Source organism: Gopherus evgoodei, chromosome 16, assembly GCF_007399415.2.
Source record: "Gopherus evgoodei ecotype Sinaloan lineage chromosome 16, rGopEvg1_v1.p, whole genome shotgun sequence".
Taxonomy (NCBI): domain Eukaryota; kingdom Metazoa; phylum Chordata; order Testudines; family Testudinidae; genus Gopherus; species Gopherus evgoodei.
This window is the reverse complement of record NC_044337.1, coordinates 8,299,807-8,320,330: the sequence shown is the minus strand read 5'-3', so window position 1 is coordinate 8,320,330 and position 20,524 is coordinate 8,299,807. Positions and strand designations below refer to the sequence as shown.

Sequence of the window (20,524 nt, the reverse complement as noted above, 5' to 3'; positions counted from 1 at the left end):
GGACTGTGACATTGGTCACCATACCACTCACTCACTATCTCCAGGGCCACACCTGAGTGGCACTGTGACCCCATGACAAGCCTCTTGGGACAGGAGCCACCACTGCTGCGTGACTGTGGGGTGGGCAGCTGGGCCTGCTCTCCACCTTCCCCCTCCCCCCTGAACCTCCCCTCTAAACCGGGCAGGATTAGTGCTACGGTGCCAGAGTGGAGGGTGTGGTTGCAAGTGGTCGGTGCCCCTCATCGATTAACCCTCTGTCACAGGGATCATGCATTAAGATCCAGAGGTTGGATCCTCTCTGGCAGTGACCCTCGCACGGACGGGTGTGGCGTCACACCTCTATTACCGGTTCTCTGGAGGGTTGGTAAATATTTAGCAAGGGGGACCCTCCCCCCTTCTGTGTACTCAGCTATGTTATTTCAAACAGGGACAATGGCTCCAAAGGGGTGGGGACAGGGTCCTGGGTCCAGGGTCCAGACTGAAAGCACCCGGCCTTATGGCAGGCTGAGGGTTCTGAAGCTGTCAGAGGCAACAGATCTCCCAGACCAAACCAGCAGGTCTCCCAGAAGTAGCAGACTGCCCGGCTCTGCCCTCTTGCAGGGGTTCGCCCTCCCCACCCAGTGCAGCGTGTTTCAGCCTGGGATGAGCAGGCCTGCAGTCCTGCATTGCGTAATGTGTGTGTGTGCGCAGGCGTGCTGTTTACCCACACCCAGGCTGTGAAGACACATGGGTTTGGGCAGCCCTGCTCCCAAAGCAGAGAGGTGTTAGTAGCAAGCTCAGTATGCCAAGACAAACTATTTCAGATGGGATAAACAGGACACTCTGTACTCAGAGCAGTCATGACGCAGGCCACAGGATACCGCCCACCCCCTTGCCTTGGGAAGCAAGCAGTACCCCCTGGAAAAGATTCATGTCTCACAACACTGTCCTTGAGCTGTCCAGACTCTCTCTCATATACACTAGGAAGCCCCGCCCCAAATCCTAATATCCATTAATTTAAATGGGACGTAGGTACCTAAACACTTTGAGGATCCGAGTCCTGGGCCCCAAGTCTGGGCATTGGTCAAGCTGAACCCAGCCCAGGGAGGCTAAGACCTGTGTGTGATGCGTCTTGCAGTCTGGAGGAGCAGAGCAGTTCCCTGAACTAGCTGGAGCAGCCTCATGGGTTGCTCTGCCTTATGGCTGCCACCAAGCAATGGCTCCCCACAGGGCTTTCCAGCAGCCAAGGCCCAGAGCTCCCTAGCCACACCTTTCCCTCCTCCCCTGGGCATGGCCCCTGCCGCTCTCTGTGTCAAGGGCTATGCGGGAGGGAGAGCACATGGCCATTGTGTCAGCTCCATCTTCTTGCAAGAGGGGGATACAGCGAGGGCTGTTTCCACCCTGGTACGGCACCAGAGCAGCTGAATGAGACTGCAGCCTAAGGCAAAATCTGGCCTCTCCGCTTCAGGTCTGGCAGAAGGAGGAGGAGCTTTTTCTATCCAGCCCCACTGCCATCCGTGGGCAGGCCCTGGGCATCCAGCTCCCTTAAGAGCACCTCTGCCCTCACTCCAACTGACAGCCCTGTTAGACAGCCTGAGCAAAGAGGCCATGGGCTGTAACCGAGGCCCTGCATAGAGCCGGAGGGCAGGGTTTGCACCAATGAAATAAGCCCAGTGTGGATCCCCAGTGCAGATGGGCTAGCCCAGTGCAACGTGTCGGCAGTGAAGGGTTTGCACGGGTCTAATGACACCAATTTCCCCAGTCCACACCAACCCTCGGGCCCCTACAGAGGCTGCCTCTCGCTCCAAGGGGAGCTGCACGCGCTGGGAGGTGGACGATGAAGCTCGCGCGGGCACTGCCCCTGCTGTGTCTGCTTTGTGGGTGGGGGACCCTCCTCTCCAGGGCTCTCAAGCCACTTCCTGTCCTGAGCATCCAAGTCCGAAGAGGTTTTATTTTGTACAGTTTGCACCGAAACTTGGTGTGAGTCCCAGGCTTGCTGGACTGTGACAAGCAGCAGAGGATCAGACACTGGGGTAAGGGGGCAAAGAAACCCCTCCTCCAGCGGGTATGTTCAGGTCCTGTGTCCTGTCCTCCCCACTCACGGCTGAGAGGCACCCTGGCAGTAGAGAAGGATCAAGGCTGTGGTTTATGATGACTTGGGCGTCGTCAGAGGGGTAGAAACAGGACCGCCAAGAGCAAGTCTGGGTCCTTGTGAAAACATTTTTTCGGGCCCCCCAGCAAGGGCGGACGGGCTAAACAGGGCCAACGAAGCCGGGCCCCGGGCCCCCTTCCGGACGGCTAGGCCCCAGTAATTTGTACTGGCTTCCCCCACTCCTTGGCCCTGGGAAAGGGCTGGGTAAATGTTGCAATCCCCTGTGAAGCAACGTCAGAATGAAACCAAGCCAGGTGCCAACAAGGAGCTGGTTTCACCAGCTGACAGAGTTAGACCTAGTCCCTGCCGCAGGAAGGTGCCTTCAGTAGCTCTGATGGGGAAGGGGGAACAGGCCCCTGGCTGGCACTAGGTGTCAGAGAAAAGCCCTTTTCTAGCTGCAGGGGCGATCAGCTTCTGCTGCAGAGGCCTGACCCCTGGGTCCAGCTCCGGAGACTGGGGGTTCCCAGCGGCCGCGCGTGGGCTGGGGTGCAGGCGGGCTGGTTTTTAGCACAGGCCGGTGCGATCATTACAGGGGGGGAGGGGTAAAAGCTTTTCCTGTTGGGTTCCCACGTTCAGGCCCCCCCCCCCGGCCGTGGGAGGGAGTCTTGCCCGCCCAGCCCCCGCGTGGGACGAGGGGACTCGCCGCCTGGCCCCGCTCCCAGGCAGGGAGCCGCGCGCAGGGTGTGTCCCGGGGCGGAGGCAGGAGCGTCTCTTTCTCCCTCTCCGGCCCGCCCAGGGCTTCCCTCGGCTGGGAGGAGACAGGCTGTTTCCTGCCCATGGAGCGGCTCCAGCGCTGAGCGCCCGAGGACTGGGAGCAGACCCGCCGCCGCGGCCCGGCCCGGAGGAAGGAGACCCCCCCCAGCGCCCCTTTGAATTGCAAACCTCCCTGGGGGGTGAGCTGGGATCCCCCCCGGTGAGCATCCAGCCCCCGTCCGCCATGGGCGATGTTATCTCCTCTCACCTGGACGAGAGCCGGCGCCACTACATCTCAGGTGAGGGGTCGTGGGGCCCCCGGGCTGGGGCTGCTCGGGGTCCAGGAGCCAGAGTCAGTTTCAAGGGGGGATCGGCTCTGCCAGCGTCGGGCCCCGGCTCTCCGGAGGGCTGTGTAAAAGAGGAGCCGGTTCTCGCTGGAGGAAAACCTTCTCCGTCGTTTGCTCCCCCCCGTAACTAGCGTGATGGGGACAGTGTGTTATGAGAGTTCCCAAACTTGTATCTGGCCCACTCCTATTAAATAATGGTGAGAACCCCCCCCCCAACAACATCCCCCCCCGTGAGGAATCCACTCAATCTGGGTTTCGTTTCCTCCCTACAAGGGGATCATATTTTAATGCCTTAAAACTTTTTTTTTTTAAAGTTCCACGTTGCAGCCTTGGGTCTCTCTCTCCTCCTTTGCAGAGCTAGGAGCAGCCTCTCTCTTAAGGGGGGCGGGGAATGGGGAAATAAGGTGTCCGCCTGTCTTCCTCCCCCTGAAAAGCTTGTCTTGTGTGATGGATGTTTGTGTTGGCTGCAGGACTAGGTGATTTGCTTCAGGAGAACAACCCTCTCCTGGCCAGGGTTTCTGCTGGGTCTGTGGGCAGGGGGAAGGAAGGGGAACAGATCTCTGTCTAAGGATGAGGAGAAGTTTTGTCCTGGCCACAGTGAGCTGTTAAACCATGTTCAGCACTGGTTCAAGGCGGGCCCATTGGGCCCTGATCCTGCTGATGGGTGTAGGGCTCTGCCTGCGCGGATAGGATCGCAGATCTGGACCAGTGCCAGCGATGGGTTTGCCTTTTAGTTCAGACAGGGCTCCAGGCCGTCTTGCCACTGAAATGTAGGGAGTAGGAGTCTAGGGAGGTGACAATGTGGCTATTGATTGCATTGCCCTGTATTTACTCTTGTTGTTGTGGGTCTTTCAGTCTGACGTGTTTGGCCTAAAGATTCCTCTTGGACTTGGGGATCAGAATGTCTGATGAGTCCTGCTTGGAACAGCTTTTGTAAGCATGCGATTGTGGCTTCTATACAGTTGTTTTTTTGTCCAAGGAGATGACATCTGACTGCACTGAGGATGGGGAAGGTTGGGGGGCTAATTGGTGCCTGCAGTTACTTGATTGACCCTTATAAGTGGGGTCACTCTGCCACTGAGCACTGTGACTTGGCCTCTGTTTCGCCCTCTTTACTTGGGACATTAATTTACGACGCAGGCATCTGAGCTCCCAAGGGCCTCTGAGTTGCAGGACTTGACCTCTGTCTCGTCCTTACACAGGCTTCAATTACAATGACTTCAGAGGCTTTTTGAAGGCGGTATTAAGCACCTAGCTACTACTCCGAATCTCAGCCTTGCTTGGGACCCCCAGACTTCTCAAATCAGGTTGCACTAGGAGATGTGGCTTTGATGGCACGAAACCTAACCAACTTCTCACGCTGGAGACCCAAGGTGCCTTGGAAACTTTCGACCGTAGTCTCCTTGTTCCCTGGAGCAAAACCATGGCTCTGCCTCTGATTTCCAATGAAGCGGGCCCTTCATACAAAGCTACAATTAAAATGCCAGAGAAACAGCATACTGCAGCTGCGTTAATATCAGGGGCTCGCAACATGACTAATGTTGTTGCATTGCTGAATGCCAAAGGAATTATGACTTGTCACTTACTGTAAAGTTTCCTAGTCAGCTCCCTGAATCATGGGATTTCGTGTGGGCCAAACACCATTTAAAGGGACACCATCAGGTTTACAAACAAAGGTTTCTAAAATGTCGTATAGAACAAATAACACTTTAGATTGTTAAAGCCAAGGAGTGAGTAAGATTTATTTTATTAGCCTGGTCGCTTTGCAGGGAAGGAGATTATCTGGCTTCCCCTCCCCCCATTTTTTTTTTAAATGGACGCTACATTAAAATGTATACTCCAATTTCAAATACGAGGTTTAGCTCCTAAACCTACTGCTGTGTCCTCTTGCTAACTTGAGTCGCTACTTGTATCCCACGAAGTGGTTATTCACCCATGAAAGCTCATGCTCCAATACGTCTGTTAGTCTATAAGGTGCCACAGGGCTCTTTGCTGCTTTTACAGATCCAGACTAACGTGGCGACCCCTCTGATACTTGTATTAAGTAGTGCCTAGAGGCCCAGTCAGGATCAAGGCTCCATTACTAGCTAGCATTGAGCAAAGAGCCTTAAAACATGTTTTTCCTTATCTTTAAGGAAAGATGTAGGGGTGTGACTGGCTATAATGACACAGAGAAGGGACAATTTGCTGTACAGACCCAAAGAATTTCCAATCTCTTGGGTAAAGGTCCCAAACCCCCTAGCCTATAGTAACTGGTGGCACAATTACGTCTTAATGTTCTAGAATAGAATATCAGGGTTGGAAGGGACCTCAGGAGGTCACCTAGTCCAACCCCCTGCTTAAAGCAGGCCCAATCCCCAGACAGGTTTTTGCCCATCTAAAAGTCTGACTTCTTAATGTTCTATTAATGAGCTCCTCAGACTTGTTCCTGGGCCACAATCTTCTGCTCTCTTGCAACCCCCCAGCATCCCCCTCATTTGCAAGACTGATGGAGATGCCCCAGTGCAGGATAAGCCATTTCCAAGTTCTCCCCAGTGTAGACACACTTGGCGATCTAAACGGCTCATCAAATGTGGTGCCAAGGCGGGCTCTGAGATTCCTGCCCTCTGCTCTTGCATGGCTAGAGGAACACAGTGTCCAAAGATCTGGTGGATACTAGCCTCCCAGTGATGAGTACCAGCTACCCCTGCTTTATTTCTGCACCTTGCTGCAGGCAGCGTTCGGGAAGGTGACGGTGGTGGTAATGCTAGGGACTCGGCGGAGCTGACTCCTGCTGGAGCAGTGCAGCGGTGCTGGCATCATGGAGGGAATGCCCTGAAGGCTGCCAGAACAGTCACAGCGTTTCCGTCTGCGGGGTGGGGGAGGGGTGCATGGTGACGCCAGCCCCTCTTGGCTGATGTTAGCCGGGTACTTCTCCCCCACCCTGGCGAGCTCTGGAGTCTCCTAGGCTGCGTCAGCCTGCCAGGGCAGGGACTGTCACGGCCTGCTGGGCGCAGTGCCTCGCTCAGCAGGGCCGCAACCTGACGCAGGCCACTGCAGCGCCAGAGCAAACTGAAGGTGCAGCTGTTTCAGGTGGCCCTTCCCCCCAATCCCAGTGTGCTCCCCTAGCCCTCCTTATCTGTAACTTCCTGCCTAGGGGTCTTCTGTTCCCTAAACGAGGGGTAACACTGTGTTGCCACTGTTGGCTGGGCTCCCTGCATCCTTCCCTGCGTGCCGCCCTTCCATCTCCCTCTGTTTCAGGGGCTCCCCGCAACCCCTAGCCCTGTCCTCATGCCAGGGTCCCTCAATCTACCTCCTTGGGTTCTTAGTGCCCTCAGTCCCACCCCATACCAGGGCCCTGCATTCATGCCTCAATGCGGCCAGGGGCTCTGTGTGCCCCCACATCCTCCACCATTCTTTCTCTGTCTGGGAGATACCCTGAATCTCAGGAGGTCACCTAGTCCAACCCCCTGCTCAAAGCAGGACCAATCCCCAGACAGATTTTTGCCCCAGATCCCTAAATGGCCCTCAAGGATTGAACTCACAATCCTGGGTTTAACAGGCCAATGCTCAAACCACTGAGCTCCCTCCTCCCCCGTTGGGCCTATCAGCGTTGTGAGGATGGGCAGAAATGGGATGGGGCCCTTGTTCTGCTGGAAGGAGTTAAGGGGCACGGATAACTCATTCTCTGATCTACAGACAGGTGCTTGAAGCTGTGGCTCTGCTGGACAGATGGCAGGGCCCCCGTGTGCCCTCCATTACCCTCTTTCTGTCTTTTTCCAATTTTGTCCATTGACACCAAGCATGTTCCCCCAAAATCTGGGCATTGATCAGATGCGGTGTACAACATCTGTTGCTTTAGACAGACTCCCTCGAGTGGCGCATAGGGCCTCACAAGCTCAGCCAGTGTTGGCATGCCTGGTTCCCTAGGGCGCGGTAGCTCCTAGCCGCCCCACTGTGCTAGGCACCATAGAAACGCAACACACTCCCTGCCCCAGAGCTTTTAAACAGCTGGGACAGACCGTGAGAGGCACAGAGCGGTGAAGTGACTTGCTCAAGCAGGTTCTAGTCTGAGCACGGCTCTGTCCACCTGAGCCTTGTACTCCTGGATGTAATCTAGAGCTTTTTTCTTTAATGTTAAAAAGGCAAGCAACCTGCCATGCCATGCCGTGCCCATGGCATTTAGAATAGCAGGTGCTTCCTAAGGCTTGTGCATCCTTCTAGCCATTTACAGTTCCAACAAACACGCTATGAAAGCACCTCTCCAACTGCAGGTTTGCTATACCCATGATGCTCCCCCCCACCTCACCCCTCCCTGCCTTAGGAGACCTGTTCTGGGATCTGCAGGGTTAGGGATGATGTCATTTCAGAAAAACTCTGTGGGTAGGGAGGAGTTTGCTTTCCTCACATCAGTCTCCTGCTTTTCTTCCTCCGCCTTCCCCAGACGTTGAAGACCTCATGGCGCGTACAGATCTATGAAAAGTTGGGACGCGGGGGGAGGACCAGGGTCTGGAGGGGGTGACTGGTCCCCTGGTTAGGAATCTGTTTTGCACTGACCCGGCAATGGCTGGTGGGAGCATGGTTTGCGCTAGCTGGGATGGCGAGCGTGGGCACCCTGCACTGCGTCTAGTTCACTCGGCTGGTTCGGAAGCAGGAGTGTCCCTCCCGTTGAAAGGAGATGGCACCGAATGCATTACGAAGCTGGGTGGGCCTTCTCCCCATCCACTCCGCGACGTCCTGGACAGCGCAAGGACATTCCCTGTGGCGAGCCCATGAGCTCATGGGTTGCTCTAGGAAGCTTTTCTAGTGGAGTTGCCTATCCCCTGCCGCCACACCTCCCATCCTTCCTAAATAAAACAGCCGTGCTATTTTCAGGGAGGTTTGGGGGTTAGTTTCCAGGAGGCTCCTGGCATAAAAGGCCTTAGTTATTGCAGCTGTGAACCAAGCGCCTCCCCCGAGCTCGGGGAGGCGCAGCCTGGCACGGTTTGTTTTTCATTTGGAACTCATTCCTGCCTGAGCCTCCTTCGTGCCTGAGCAAGCCCAGCCCAGAGCCTTTGCTCTCCCTCCACTGTCCCTCGAATGGTGGGTGTGGGCGTGCACACTTGTGTAGAGGGGGAAGGGAGTGAAAAGGAAACACCAGACGCTTCGTCTACACTGTGTCTCCCAGTGCAGACTCTGCTTGCACCAGTGCATTTGACCCTGGTTAACCGGATTCATTTCAGTGGTGCCAGTCACGTCTATGCAAACACTTTGCAATGGTGCAGCTGCACTTGGGGATGAATCCTAGCGTAGACCCGGCCTTTTTGGTGGTCTCGAGCCCAGGCAACATTTTTGGAGGGGGAGCCCAGACCGCTTCAGACAAACACTGAAATTTGACTCATTGGGAGATGCCCTGGGTGAGGTTTCAGCTGTTCATAACAGTAAAAATTTAATTAATACACTTCTCCATTTCCCAAAGGGCCTTGGCTCTCCTTGGAGCTGAGTGAATAATTAGCTACCGCTAACTTGCGTGACTAATCTTAGCCTCTTTCTGGTCTTGCCATGAAAATCAGCCAACCGGAGTGTCCTCTGCTGTGCCATGGGGAATAACTTTGTCTTCCATGGATTGCAAACTGTTCCCTGCAAGTATCAGCCGCTTAATGGGTGCGACCAGTCATGTGGCTTCAGTTCCGTTCCCTGACTGGCTGAGCCTATTGTATAGCAGGCACTTCTAGCATGTGCAGCTAAAGATCCTCTCTTGCCCGGGAGGGTCTGGCCCCCAGGCCTGTGCTCAGACCATGCTGCTTCACTAACCCAGCCTGCCTGCAGCAGACCCTGAGTTCGGTGTCCAACCCTCTACCCCTTGGCTGGCTGTGCCAGTGCTCGGTTTAAGGCCCCGTCAAACCGTCCGCTGTTCCCCTTACAGACAGTGAGTCCCACTCTCTCCCGGGACTGCCTTTCCTTTCTCACTCCACAGCGCTGGAGACTTTCTGGTTGTGTAAAACGAGCCCTGACAGAGCCCCTCTGAGCACACGGAGGCCAAATCTCCTGCACCGGAGGGGATTGGAGTCCCTTAGCAACGGCTGAGGGCATAAACACAACTGATTGGAGGGCAAGATCTTCCTAGCATAGTTTGGAGGGTGGAGAGAGGGAGAATATTGGCTGAAGGTGCCTTTTTCTTCTTCCTCCATCCCACGGGGAAAAATCCCTTCCCTGTCATTCTGCAGCACACTTTTACCCTGTCCCAGGCTCTACCGGGTCCTATGGCAGAGACCAGCCCTGCACACAACTGCTCATTCTCTCTCGAATTAAAGCTTCTCTTTTCTCGTCTCGTTCTGTGAAAGTCCCAGGAGGAAGCCTGTTTGCAATTAGTGGTTCTGCTTTGGCCTTTCCAGGCTTGCCAGCTTCCAGGGGGCAGGGCTTTCAGTGGGGCAGCAGAGCCGATGCCAGCTGTACCACAAATGCCCAGATGCGCTTGGTTGAGAGCTGGAGGGGGAGAGAGAGGCTTCTCTGTAGACAAAGGAAAGTCACCAGCCTATTAAAGGGGCATCGGCATAACAATGCCCCGCCTGTCAATGCAGACTTTAAAGACTGTCTCTGTTTTTAAATCCTTGTTTTGTGGCATTTCTGGTGAGGTTTCCGAGCAGGAGTTTGAAGTGGGTCGTAGTGTCCAAGACTGGGATTTTCCCAAATGGGAGCTGAGCCCTGGCTGGGGTGGGAGTCCGCTGAATGGCTGCTTGGTGGGGCAGCTCATGAAGCCTGCGCAAGGCAGCCGAGGAGCCACTCTCATCGGGCATCAGCAGCTTCGAAGTTGCCAGTCCCTCTGGAGAGTCCCAATATGATTCTGAAGCGGGACTGGACTCCGGCTCTTGGGTACTTTGCCCTGAATTCCATGATCTGCATCATCCCAGAGCAGCTCAGCTGTCTTGGTGGTGCTTCATAGGTGGAGAAGCAGAGCATGGTCTGGGAGAGGTCCAGCTGATTCCAAACACCGTGCCATGCCTGCCTGAACAGCATAAGCCCCAGCAAAGCATCCCACCCGTGCTATCGGAGCTCCACAGGCCTGCCAGCAAACACCAGCTCAGATTCAGACTCCTGGTCCTGGGCCATTGATGGGTCTGGCCCCAGCTACCCCCAAAGTTTCCACCCCCTTAATCAGAGACCAAGACACATCCCAGCAATTGCACTCCAAGGACCAGGACTGCCAGCTGCAAGGGCGAGCTCCACTAAGCAGGGGCTATGCAGGGGTTCTCAAACTTTTTTTGCTGGAACCCCCTTTCAGATCATTTCAGGCTGTGACGACCTGCCCCAAAAGTGACAACTCCACCCCACACCATGGCCACCCTTATTTCTGTGCTGCTGCTGGCGATGCTGCCCAGCCAGCAGCTGCTGCTTTCTGGCCACCCAGCTCTGAAAGCAGAGTGGAGAGTGGTGGCTGCTGGCGCGGTGCCCAGCTCTGAAGGCAGCGCCCCCTCACCCCAGCAGCAGTGCAGAAGTAAGGATGGCATGGCTGGGAATTGCTACCCTTAATTCTGTGCTACTGCTGGCAGCAGCGCTGCCTTCTGAGCTGGGTGCCTGGCCCGCAGCCACTACTCTCGCAACCACTCTACAATAGTCTTGTGACCTCCCCCCCGTTTGGGTTAGGACTCCCAGTTTGAGAAACGCTGGTCTAGAGCATTCAGTGAAGATGAGGCCCAGCTGTGGACCCAGAGTGTTAGCTGGGGTCCCGTAGTGGTCAGAGGAAAGCCATTTAACCCAGGCAATGGTGCCTGGGATGAATCTCTGATCCATGCTTGTGGAAGGGGGCAGGGGACTGAGAGTCAGGATCCGGCTGTTAAATGTAAGCCACCTTTCTACGACTCTTGGGTAAACACCCAGAGATCTGGGGTTGAGTCCACAGTCTGTGAGATCTTGAGCAAGCTGCTTGAGCTCAGCCTGTGAACAGTGCACCTATGCTGTTGGGTCAGTGAGCGTGTGTCCCTGGAACCTAAGAATGCCCCTGCTGCAGGATCTGTCCTGGGGTCTCTTTCTTTCAGTGGTTTGGTTTGTTTTTTTTTCAAACCCTTGGCAGACTGGCCACCTATCGGAGCAGCCAGTCAGCTGAACTAGCGAGGCTACCTCCAGGCAGTCCCCCAGCCTCCCAGGCCTTTGCATGCTGCCACTGGAGCCTCCCAAGTGAGCCACACAGCACCAGTCCCTGCTATGTGCAAGGAGTTGGCCTGAGCAGTGCTACAAGAGGCAAGTCAGTGGGCAGATCAGTGGCTGCAGACGGGTGGCTCGTACTGCACCAGCCCAGTGCCCATACCTGACGTGAGCACTAGCTTGTGTCGAGGCACAAGACACGGCTGGCCTCTGGGGAAGGGATCAGCGATAGAAGCCTGCCAGTGGAAGTGGGGAGCAGAGGAAATAGGCACTTCAAATCTCTCCTTCCCAGTGGCTCAGACCTTCCTGTGCTGCACCTCACTGATGCCAAGCTGCAACCATCCTGGGTTTTCACTTGGAAACGTGGCCTCCCCAGTCCCGGATTGCAGGCACAGAACCCCCAGTGCATCGGTGCACACTGGGGATTTTGGTGCACCCAAGCCATCGCACGTCCACACTTGGCATTTACATGTGACCACAGGAGGTTGTGGGCAGAGCTGGTTAATGCTCTTGGGTGCTCTTGTTCTTAGATCTCTGTGCGCGTGCTGAAGTGGGGTAGGGTTATCCTCCTTGTCTCAGAGATTGGGAAACTCAGGCCCAGGGGGTGAGTAATTTGGTCGCTCTCCTGCAGGGAGGCAGTGTCAGAACCGAGGTCTTTCGACTTCTCCCTCCAGTAGACTGTGGTGCCGGGGACACAACCAGCTGTGGAGGTAGAGCACTGAAGCGAGTGATAAGGGGGGCGTGGCAGGACTGCACATAAACAGGCTTGTTCAACGCAGCGACCTCTTCCCCCCACCCCCCGCATCGCAGCGAGAGAGGAGCCTGTTGAGGCCAGCCCAGCAGGGGTGCTGAGTTGTCTCCCCTCCCACGCCCTGCAGAAGGAGGGTCTCCCACTTCTCCCCAGGGTGCCCCATGTGGGCAGCATGGAGGGAATTGCTGGAGGTGCTCTCTTGTCCATGGCAGGGGTGGGGTCAGGGAGATCGGGCTGGTCCGGTGTCTCTTCTGGATGGAAGGTGCGTGTTGCTGCAGGTTTAGGGCTGTGTCGACTGCTAAGATGATGAACCTCCCCCTCCACTAATTGGTGGTCAAGGGTCCCCTGTGAGTCCGAGAACAATGGCTTGGGGGGATGGGGGGGGGTTGGTAATGGGAGGATGAAGCAGCAGGGCACCCTCCAGTGACTGGAGTGGCCGCTGGGACTCCAGGGCAGGGTCCTTGGGGATGGGGCCTAGGGGAATGGAGCTGGGCAAGCCTCTGTGCCTCATTTTCTGCACCTGTAAAATGGGGGTAACCCAGCCCCTTCCTTATGGCTATTTTGGAGGTGTTAATTGTTAGCAAGGTGCTTGGAGAGCTCAGACCTGCACTGTAGGAGCAAAGAGTTTGGTGACAGCAGGGAAACAATGTGGCTGCTGGCTTCTCCTAGGCATTGATGGCTGTGACACACACCCACTTTCTCTCTGTCCTAAGCTGTAATAAGGAAGTCTCTCCTCGGCCCCAAGGTGCCTCGCTCTCACCCGATTTCACTACCTCTCTTGTATCCCAGCACCTTCTTCCCGGTCCGTTTTAAAGCGGGCCCTCGGAGTTCCTGCTCCTCACACCTCTCTGGTCTCTCCTGACTAGGCAGAAGTTGGGAAACTTCTAAAAATGGTCAAAAAATGTAACTTTTCCCTCCTCCCCCACCCCCCGAGTTCTGTCCTGCTGCATTTCCTCCTCCGGCTTTTTACAATCCCCTCTTGGCGCTGGCCCTGCCATCTGCAGCCGAAACAAAGCAGGGAAGCTGTCTCCCTGCAGGAACCCTCCCCACGCTGAGCCGCCCTCCACGATGGTTGGGGCTGGGTTTGTTTAAAGCTCTGTCTAACCCAGTGCGTCTCAACCCTGGGAGCCACTTGCGGCCCCATCGGCACCCAGCTGCAGCCCATGTCACATGCTCAGGGCCATACAGGTAGTATAGCCCTGTGGATGCGGCCCATGAAACACACAGAGTGTTGCATGTGCGGCCCACGGTGGTAAATGGGTTGAGAACCAATGCTTTAAACTGTAGCTTCTGTTGCAAAGAGCTCATCAGTTTAGCAGCTGCGATTCTAAAGGGCTGGTGTATGGGTGTGGGGAGTCTGTTAAACTTGGGGGAGGAGTCTGTTGCAGGTGGTGTGCATATGCTGCCAACTTGGCCAAGGCTGGGGATTGAACTGGGGACTTCCAGCGCTGATGGCACAAACCTCTGGAGCTTGAGAACCAGGCCCTTGTACGGAGTCCTAACAAACCATGTCCGAGGGGAAAGGCATGTGGGCATGTCCATACTGGAGCTCTCATGCCCCCGTCTCACTAGCACACAGCTTGTCTCTTGGGCTTTCTCTACCTGAGATGTTTAGAGTCAAGGCAAGAGGTTGCCTTCGTGATCCCACAGCCCAACCAGCGCTGGCAGCGGTGGGAGGACAAAGAAGCAGGTGGGGTTTTTACCCCTCGACTCGACGGTTCTGATCAGGGTTAGTGGCTGTGTTAGCCAAAGCCCTGTCTACACTTGTGCTTGCAGTTGCGGCTCCTGTGTAGAAGCCCCATTGCTGCAAATCAGCGTTTACTGTTTCTATTGTAGACGAGAGGATACAAGACTTCGTGTGCCTGCTTGCCCTGCTCCCAGTTCTCTCATTAGCCCCAGGCTGAACCTAGGTAGCCACTCAATCTTTCATTGGGAGCTTCTAATCCCTCTTGCACTTGCCTTGGAGAAATGTGGGCAGGTCACAGGTGGGCCTTGTGCAGGGGGGTTCAGAGCACTCACTGCATGGTGGATGCAGGGGCCTGGTTCAGGTGAGCCCTCTTCCTCCACTGCATTCCAATACCGCCATCCCCGAACTGCACCAGCTGCCTGAGGCGTCTGTGTCCAAGCCACATAGATTAGTGAAGAGGATGGAAAGATGGTGATTTCCTCCACGTCACACGGTCGGAGGAGAAATCCTCTGGGCACATGCCTTAGAGCTGCTGAGCTGAGTCTCTCGTAAGAACGCAGCCTGTGCATCTTAAGGTCCATGTTCTTTAAAAGGATGGACAATATGATACTGACGGACAAATCGGAGGAGGGTTGCTTTAGGTAAGGAACTGAAAGCTTGTGATTGGTATATGTAGGGTGGCGGCACGGTCTTGGGGACGTTGCGCAGGGCTCACTTTATTCCCAATTCTGTCAATGACTGGCTGTGGCCTTGGGCATGTCACTTTGCGCCTCTTTGTGCCTCAGTTTCACCATGTGGGGGTGTGGGTTAAGCAAGGAATGATATATGCTCACATCTTTAAAACAGCCTGAGATCCTGGGAGGAAAGTGCTATAGAAGCAGTATTATTTGCTTAATGTACTGCCCGGGGCTGTGAAATTGGGGTGGCCAAGGACTCAGGTCAAGGCTGGAAATCCCGCAATCCTCCTTTCCTTGTGATAGCGTGGTGCTTCTGGCACCAACTAGAGCAGTGTATGTGAGGGTGGGGGAATAAAGAGGACTCCCTCTCTTGGGGAGGGCCGGACAACTGACTGGTCACCTGTTTCTGTGCTTATGGGAATTCGTTGGCGCTCTAAGCTTCCTACGACCTGGGTGCATGATGGGGAGGGGTTGGAGGGGTTTCTTGCCCGCAGAGCGGGGAATAAAGCGGTGTTTGCTTTCCCTGTCTCACTGCCTCCCACCAGCCATTTCCCAGCACCCAGCTCCTGGAGTCTAGACACTGCTCCCTGCACCAGTCAAGCCCAGGTTTGCTCCTGGACATGGCTGGGCACATTGAGTCCCAAGTCGTTCCAGGTTCAGCTGGCGGAAGGGCTGGGGTGGTGTCTGAAGATCATTATCTGTTATCGTCATCTGACTTCTCCGTCCCGCACTGTGGTGATCCTGGAGCCTCCCAGCATACATTTGGGTAGCTCTACCTCCATTTTTGCTTGGGAAGGGGCCTCTTGACTCCTGAAACTTGTCTTATTGGCTTGTGAGGTGGAGACGGCCTTCTCCCCGGGAGACGTTCTTGCTATGTCACCCGCTGCGTTTCCCGGCCCCTACAGCGCACCAGTTAGGCTGCAGGGTGCTGACTGCTGGGACCCCAGTTACCCTCCTGCTTGTGTGTCCACCAGCCAAGACTGGAGGCACTAGAAGCTTGTTGTGATCTGGTTCGGTGGCCCTCTGTGCTGGGATGCTGACTCCTTGCCAGGCTCTGTAGCTGTCGATCGGTTTGATGCGGCTGGAGCCCTTTGAGCTGCTCAGTGAGGGGATGTGTTGGAAGTGCCGGGACCTGGCACGCTGTGTGGTAGAGAAGCGGTGACTGTTTCTGCCCCACGTCTCTCTTCTCCCCTCCTCCAGGGGCATCCCGTGCCCTTTGCTTGCATCTGCAGCCACGAGTCTTTCTTCAGCCCTCTGGGCACCACAGCTCAAGCAGAAGTGGAAGCAGTAGTGCAGGCAGCGCATGGGTGTCTCCGACCCTGCATGGAGGTTAAACAACTTGCTGTTGTGAGCAGGGGATCAGCAGTAGGCAGCGGGCTAGTGCAGACAAGTGTTGAAGCCCCTCCTGAGCGAATGGAGATGCCCAGGTTTGGAAGCTCTCAGCCCCTTTACCCTTTGCATGGGAATTCTGTGAGCTACGTGTGCACACGCCCTTGGACTGCAAGAGGCTCCACACGTACTAACGAAGGGGGGTGCCCTGCCATTGGATTGGCTGGGGCTAGCGTCTCCTCCAGCCTGTGAGGATCTGTCTCCAACGCCTTGTTCCCTGAGTGCTGGAGTCTCTCCCCTTCACGCACTCTTGTTGTTTGGCCTCCTGGTAAACAGGCACGCCTGGGGCGGGCGGGCGGGGGGGGGACGACTGCTTCACACAGCCCCTCCCTGGACTCCCTTGTACTCTGTCCCAGGGGTGATCAGTTGGCAAAATGTTCTGATGGGTCGAATTCTGAGGCCAGCTACCTCCCCTCTCTGTCTATGGGCATGGATTTTAGAGAGTGCTTAGAGGAAAGGATGAAAGGTGGCGTATGCATGTAAACTGCAGTATGCCCTTGCTTTGGCCTCCAGCCAGCGCGTTAGATCCAAGGTGTGGGCAGAAGGAAAGAGAAATCTGTATTAGACTCCACTGCAGTGAGGTGGTTGAACCTGAGGCCTGTGGATAGAAAAGTGTGTGTCAGAGACTCGTAAGCACCAGGGCCTAATAACAGCTGAAAACAGACTTGGGGCTGTTTGGTTGTCTGAATAAACTTTGTTTTTTAAATACATAAAAGTCTTTGTGGGTTTTTTTTTTCCCCCTGGCAGTGGAATGCTGGAATTGGGTTTCCTGCTGGCACAAACCAGCTCTGCAGACCAAACTTTTATATCAAGTTTTATATTCTCCTCTCCCTTGGACTGACTGTGTGTGAGAGACAGACAGAGAGAGATTGCAAAAGGCTAGATCCTTTCCTCCCTTGGGAAGAAAGAGAAGCTTATGCAATGGCCGATCACAGCTCTCATACCGCTCTCGCTTTTGAAGAAGGTATTACCAAGACTCTAAAAATAAAGGACTTAACCTCTGTCTTGGATCCTTTGCCAGTGCTTACCTCAATGTGTCTTTGGTACACGCAGCTGGAGAACTGTTGGAACTTGTAAGAATTTGAAAGAGGAATGAAGCAGATTGGGGGCGGGCGGGAGACAGACTGAAACACTGAGAACTACGGGGAAAAAACCTGCAGAACTACCCAGGGAACTTGGTAAACCTGCTACCCATAATGCACTCCTACAGGTAGCCTGCTGTATTGAATTGCATGGGCCCATGTGATCCATTCCCTCCTCCTTCCCCCTCCCTGCCCCCTTGTATCAGAGAGAATTATCTCCTTGCCAAATTTCACAAGCACAAAATGGCCTCTGGGCCTGTCCCATGTAGGCGAGTGAAGCTACCATGAAACTTGGTAATAAGATGATACTCCACTGTATGGCCCTGTTGCCTTAAAACGCCTGCTGCAGTTATATAACGTGTAGCAGCAGGGGCTGCAATTCGAAGCAGAAACAGCCGTACCCAAGACTGACCAGGAGGGAACACGTGAGCCTGGAACGTTCTTGTTCAGGGTTTTACTGGAGCCTGTTAACCTCCTTGGATGGGCCACTGCTGCACGGGAAGCGAGGCTCCAAGCTTTGCTCTGCACAGAGTGGCTCTTGGGTAGAAAATCAAACCACATGGGTGACCAGACTTCATAGTGATTGGAGGGCTGAAAACCCCTTGAAAAGCTGGGAGGACTGAGAGTTGCTCTTGTATTTGTGTTGGTGCGGATTCCTGCTGAGTTCAAGGCGAATGTACCGGAAGCCACACGACTGAAGTGTGCATCACCTTACCCACAGGGAAATGTCTTTTAGATTTGCAAATACTGGTTGCCATGGTATCCAGGCAGCATGGCAGTGATCTGCCTCCCTTCCTCCCCAGCGCAGGCCCCGTCATCTTCCATCACATTCCACTTCTGTGTGGCGGGGTGAAACTACACTGCCCCTAGCCATGCTCCCCAAAAGGTACAGCAGAATAGACTCTAGGTGGGTGTACTTGACTGTGATACCCCTCGTCCTAACTAGCCCTGGCACTTAGCTTTGGAACAGATGAATTAGGAGGATCTGGTAGCCAGTGACCCAGACCAAGCGGCTAGATGAAGAAGCTGCTGCTGCTATTGACCTGATGATGTGGGCTCCATAGCGAAGTTCTTTCTAGCCTTCACTGTAGCAGCAGGGAACGAGGATGGAGGCCATCAGACCTGTTTTCAAGGGAGACGTCCTTGCTGCCTCCCCACCTTTGAGTTGTTCTACAGAGTTCTTCTTTCTCCCTGAATTCTCATAGACCTAACTGGGGTCTGTTCTACCGCAAGCAGCCTGAAAATTGCTCTGCCCAGAGCTTCAATATGTAGCATGTTACAAAAGTGACTATCCCATTTTTCTCTCCCTGCAACCCACTCCATTTAAAAGCACAGTGTAGACACAAACTGGTCCTAGCTATTCTGCCACCATGGAGCATATGAGGCAAAAATCAGCTTGAAGAAACATCTGGCCTCTTGGAACCTGCCTTGGTGTGGGATTCTGTTGTACCAGGCTTTACCCTTTTTCAGATCTCCTTCATCTCTGTCCTGTACTGACCTATCAAGGCCTCGAGTCCATGTGGCCTCTCACCTCTGAAGCCTAGTGTGTGCAGAAAACCTGTCCCAGGCCTGCCTTGGTTCATCTACCTACTTTTACATCTATTGCAGTAGCACCTAAAGCTCCAGGTGAGAGCAGAGCCTTGTTGATCTAGGTGCTGCAGGAACAAGAGAGCTGTCTGAAAAAATCTTGACAGCTTTGTCGGGTTTTGCCAATTCCATGAAATCGAACCATTTGGCGGAGATGGTTCAATTTTGCCAAAGTTCCAGTGGAAGCCAAGAAAGCTGCCTGGCCTCTGAGATGCCTGGTCTCTGTGCAGCCCAGATGGCTTGAGAGCCTGGGCATCTGAGCTCTAGATGGGAAACTTCTACGTCTTTGTCCTGAGCTCTCAATCTTGTTACAAGAGCGGTACCCTGGGACTCTAGCAAACGGTTGTGATGCTGAAACTGCGGAGGTTCCTGTGCCCAGTATGAAGGGATGGGATGGGGAAGCTATTTGAGAAGGATGGGGATATATTCCTCCTCCCGTGGCAGGAGCACTAATCCGTACAGTGGGATCTCTTTTAGAATGGAAACTCCAGCTCATAGCATGAGGGGTTTTTCAAAGAAGCTGTTGTTGGAATCCTCGGACGCTATCTGAGGAATTCCACATGTCAGACTTTCCAGCTCACACATAGCTAGAACTCTCCCCAGCTGAAGGAAAGCCTTGGATGCTGTTGATGTAAATTCCATTTTGCACTTTGCTAGCACGGCAGCTGCGGAAGCCAGAACACTGCACAAAACACAAGCAGTCACACAGCAAGCCCTTCTGCAGTTCATGGGAGCATCCTACATAGTATGAGCGGAGCTAGTTCCCAGGATCAAACCTCCTGGGACCGATGCATGTTTGTGTCTTGGGGGGAGGAGAAGTGGGTTCATCATTCAGCATCTGAGATCTTCCATGCGGCTGACCGCCAGCACTGAGAATACGTTTGCTTTTGCTGAATCTGAAACTTTTCCCGCAAGGCACTCTAGGTTGAGCTGAAAACCCTGTCTGAGGTCTCCATACTGTTTCTGATCAGTGTAGCTGTGCTAAATGGAGTTTCTAGCACTTCTCCCTGCTTGGGCCAAACTGTGTTTGGAATAGGGCACTGGCTTTCAGTTGGTAGGGATCTAGGGGTCGCAGCATTGTGAAAATTACAGTTTTGAGCTTTCTGGGTATGTCTACACTGCAGTCAGAGGTGTAACAAACAGCATGTGTGGACACACCTGGGCTACTTTGATTATCAATAGCAGGGAAGCAGCTTTAGCATGGGCTGTGCAAGCCCACCCAGGACCCTGGGTACTTGAGCATCTAGTCCATGCTGCAGACCAGGCTGCTGCTACTGGTTAATAATAATTGGAGATATACCTATCTCCTAGAATTGGAGGGGACCTCGAAAGGTCATGGAGTCCAGCCCCATGCTTTCACTAGGCAGGACCAAGTACTGATTTTTGCCCAAGATCCTTAAGTGGGCCCCTCAAGGATTGAACTCACAACCCTGGGTTTAGTAGGCCAATGCTCAAACCACTGAGCTATAGTTCCTGAGCTGGCTAGATGAAAGCGGGCTTGGGCACATCTACACATGCCCCAATCATACCTGATTGCACGGTAGATGTACCCTTTGAGACAGGGACCTTGTAAAGCAGGGTGCACAAACTGACCTTGCTACCACAATACTTAAGTGCTTAGGTCAAAACACCGCCATGCTTTGGGGCCTTGGTCACGCTCCGCAATAAACCAAAAATCCCCAAATGTTGGCTGCCTGCTTTCAAGAGTCTTTAAACCCATATGAGACTCTTGGGACCAGATTCCCAGCTGGTGTAAAATGGCATGACTCCACTGGAGCCAATAGAGATGCGCCAGTTCATACCCACTGAGGTCCTGTGATCAGCTCCAAGGGCTGCTTCATTTTTGTTTTGTCAGCCTCATCGTAGCCTGGATCCACCCAGTGAGGGCCAGTGCTTATGACATGCCTGCAGAAGTTCCTTTGGGAAGCATTGACAAAAGTATTCAAGAAGCCAGATTGTGCAATAGGTCGCTCGCGGGAGGGGTGGAGCTGCAGGTATTTGGAGCATCACACAGTGCAATAGAAGATGAACCAGTCAGGCCTCTGCCTGTCTGGGTTTCTTACCCTCATCTGTTCTGCGT

The 20,524-nt window shown here is 54.3% G+C and overlaps 1 protein-coding gene across 1 annotated transcript in view; it reads left to right on the top strand.

Annotated features, from left to right (window-relative positions):
- The first annotated feature begins 2,873 nt into the window (after window positions 1–2,873).
- NIBAN2 (niban apoptosis regulator 2) overlaps window positions 2,874–20,524 on the top strand; it is a 100,857-nt gene continuing 83,206 nt past the window's right edge. Inside the window, exon 1 of the mRNA XM_030535855.1 lies at window positions 2,874–3,123. Coding sequence (XP_030391715.1) covers window positions 3,069–3,123 — 55 coding nt within the window. The 5' untranslated portion in view covers window positions 2,874–3,068. The remainder of the gene's footprint in view (window positions 3,124–20,524) is intronic.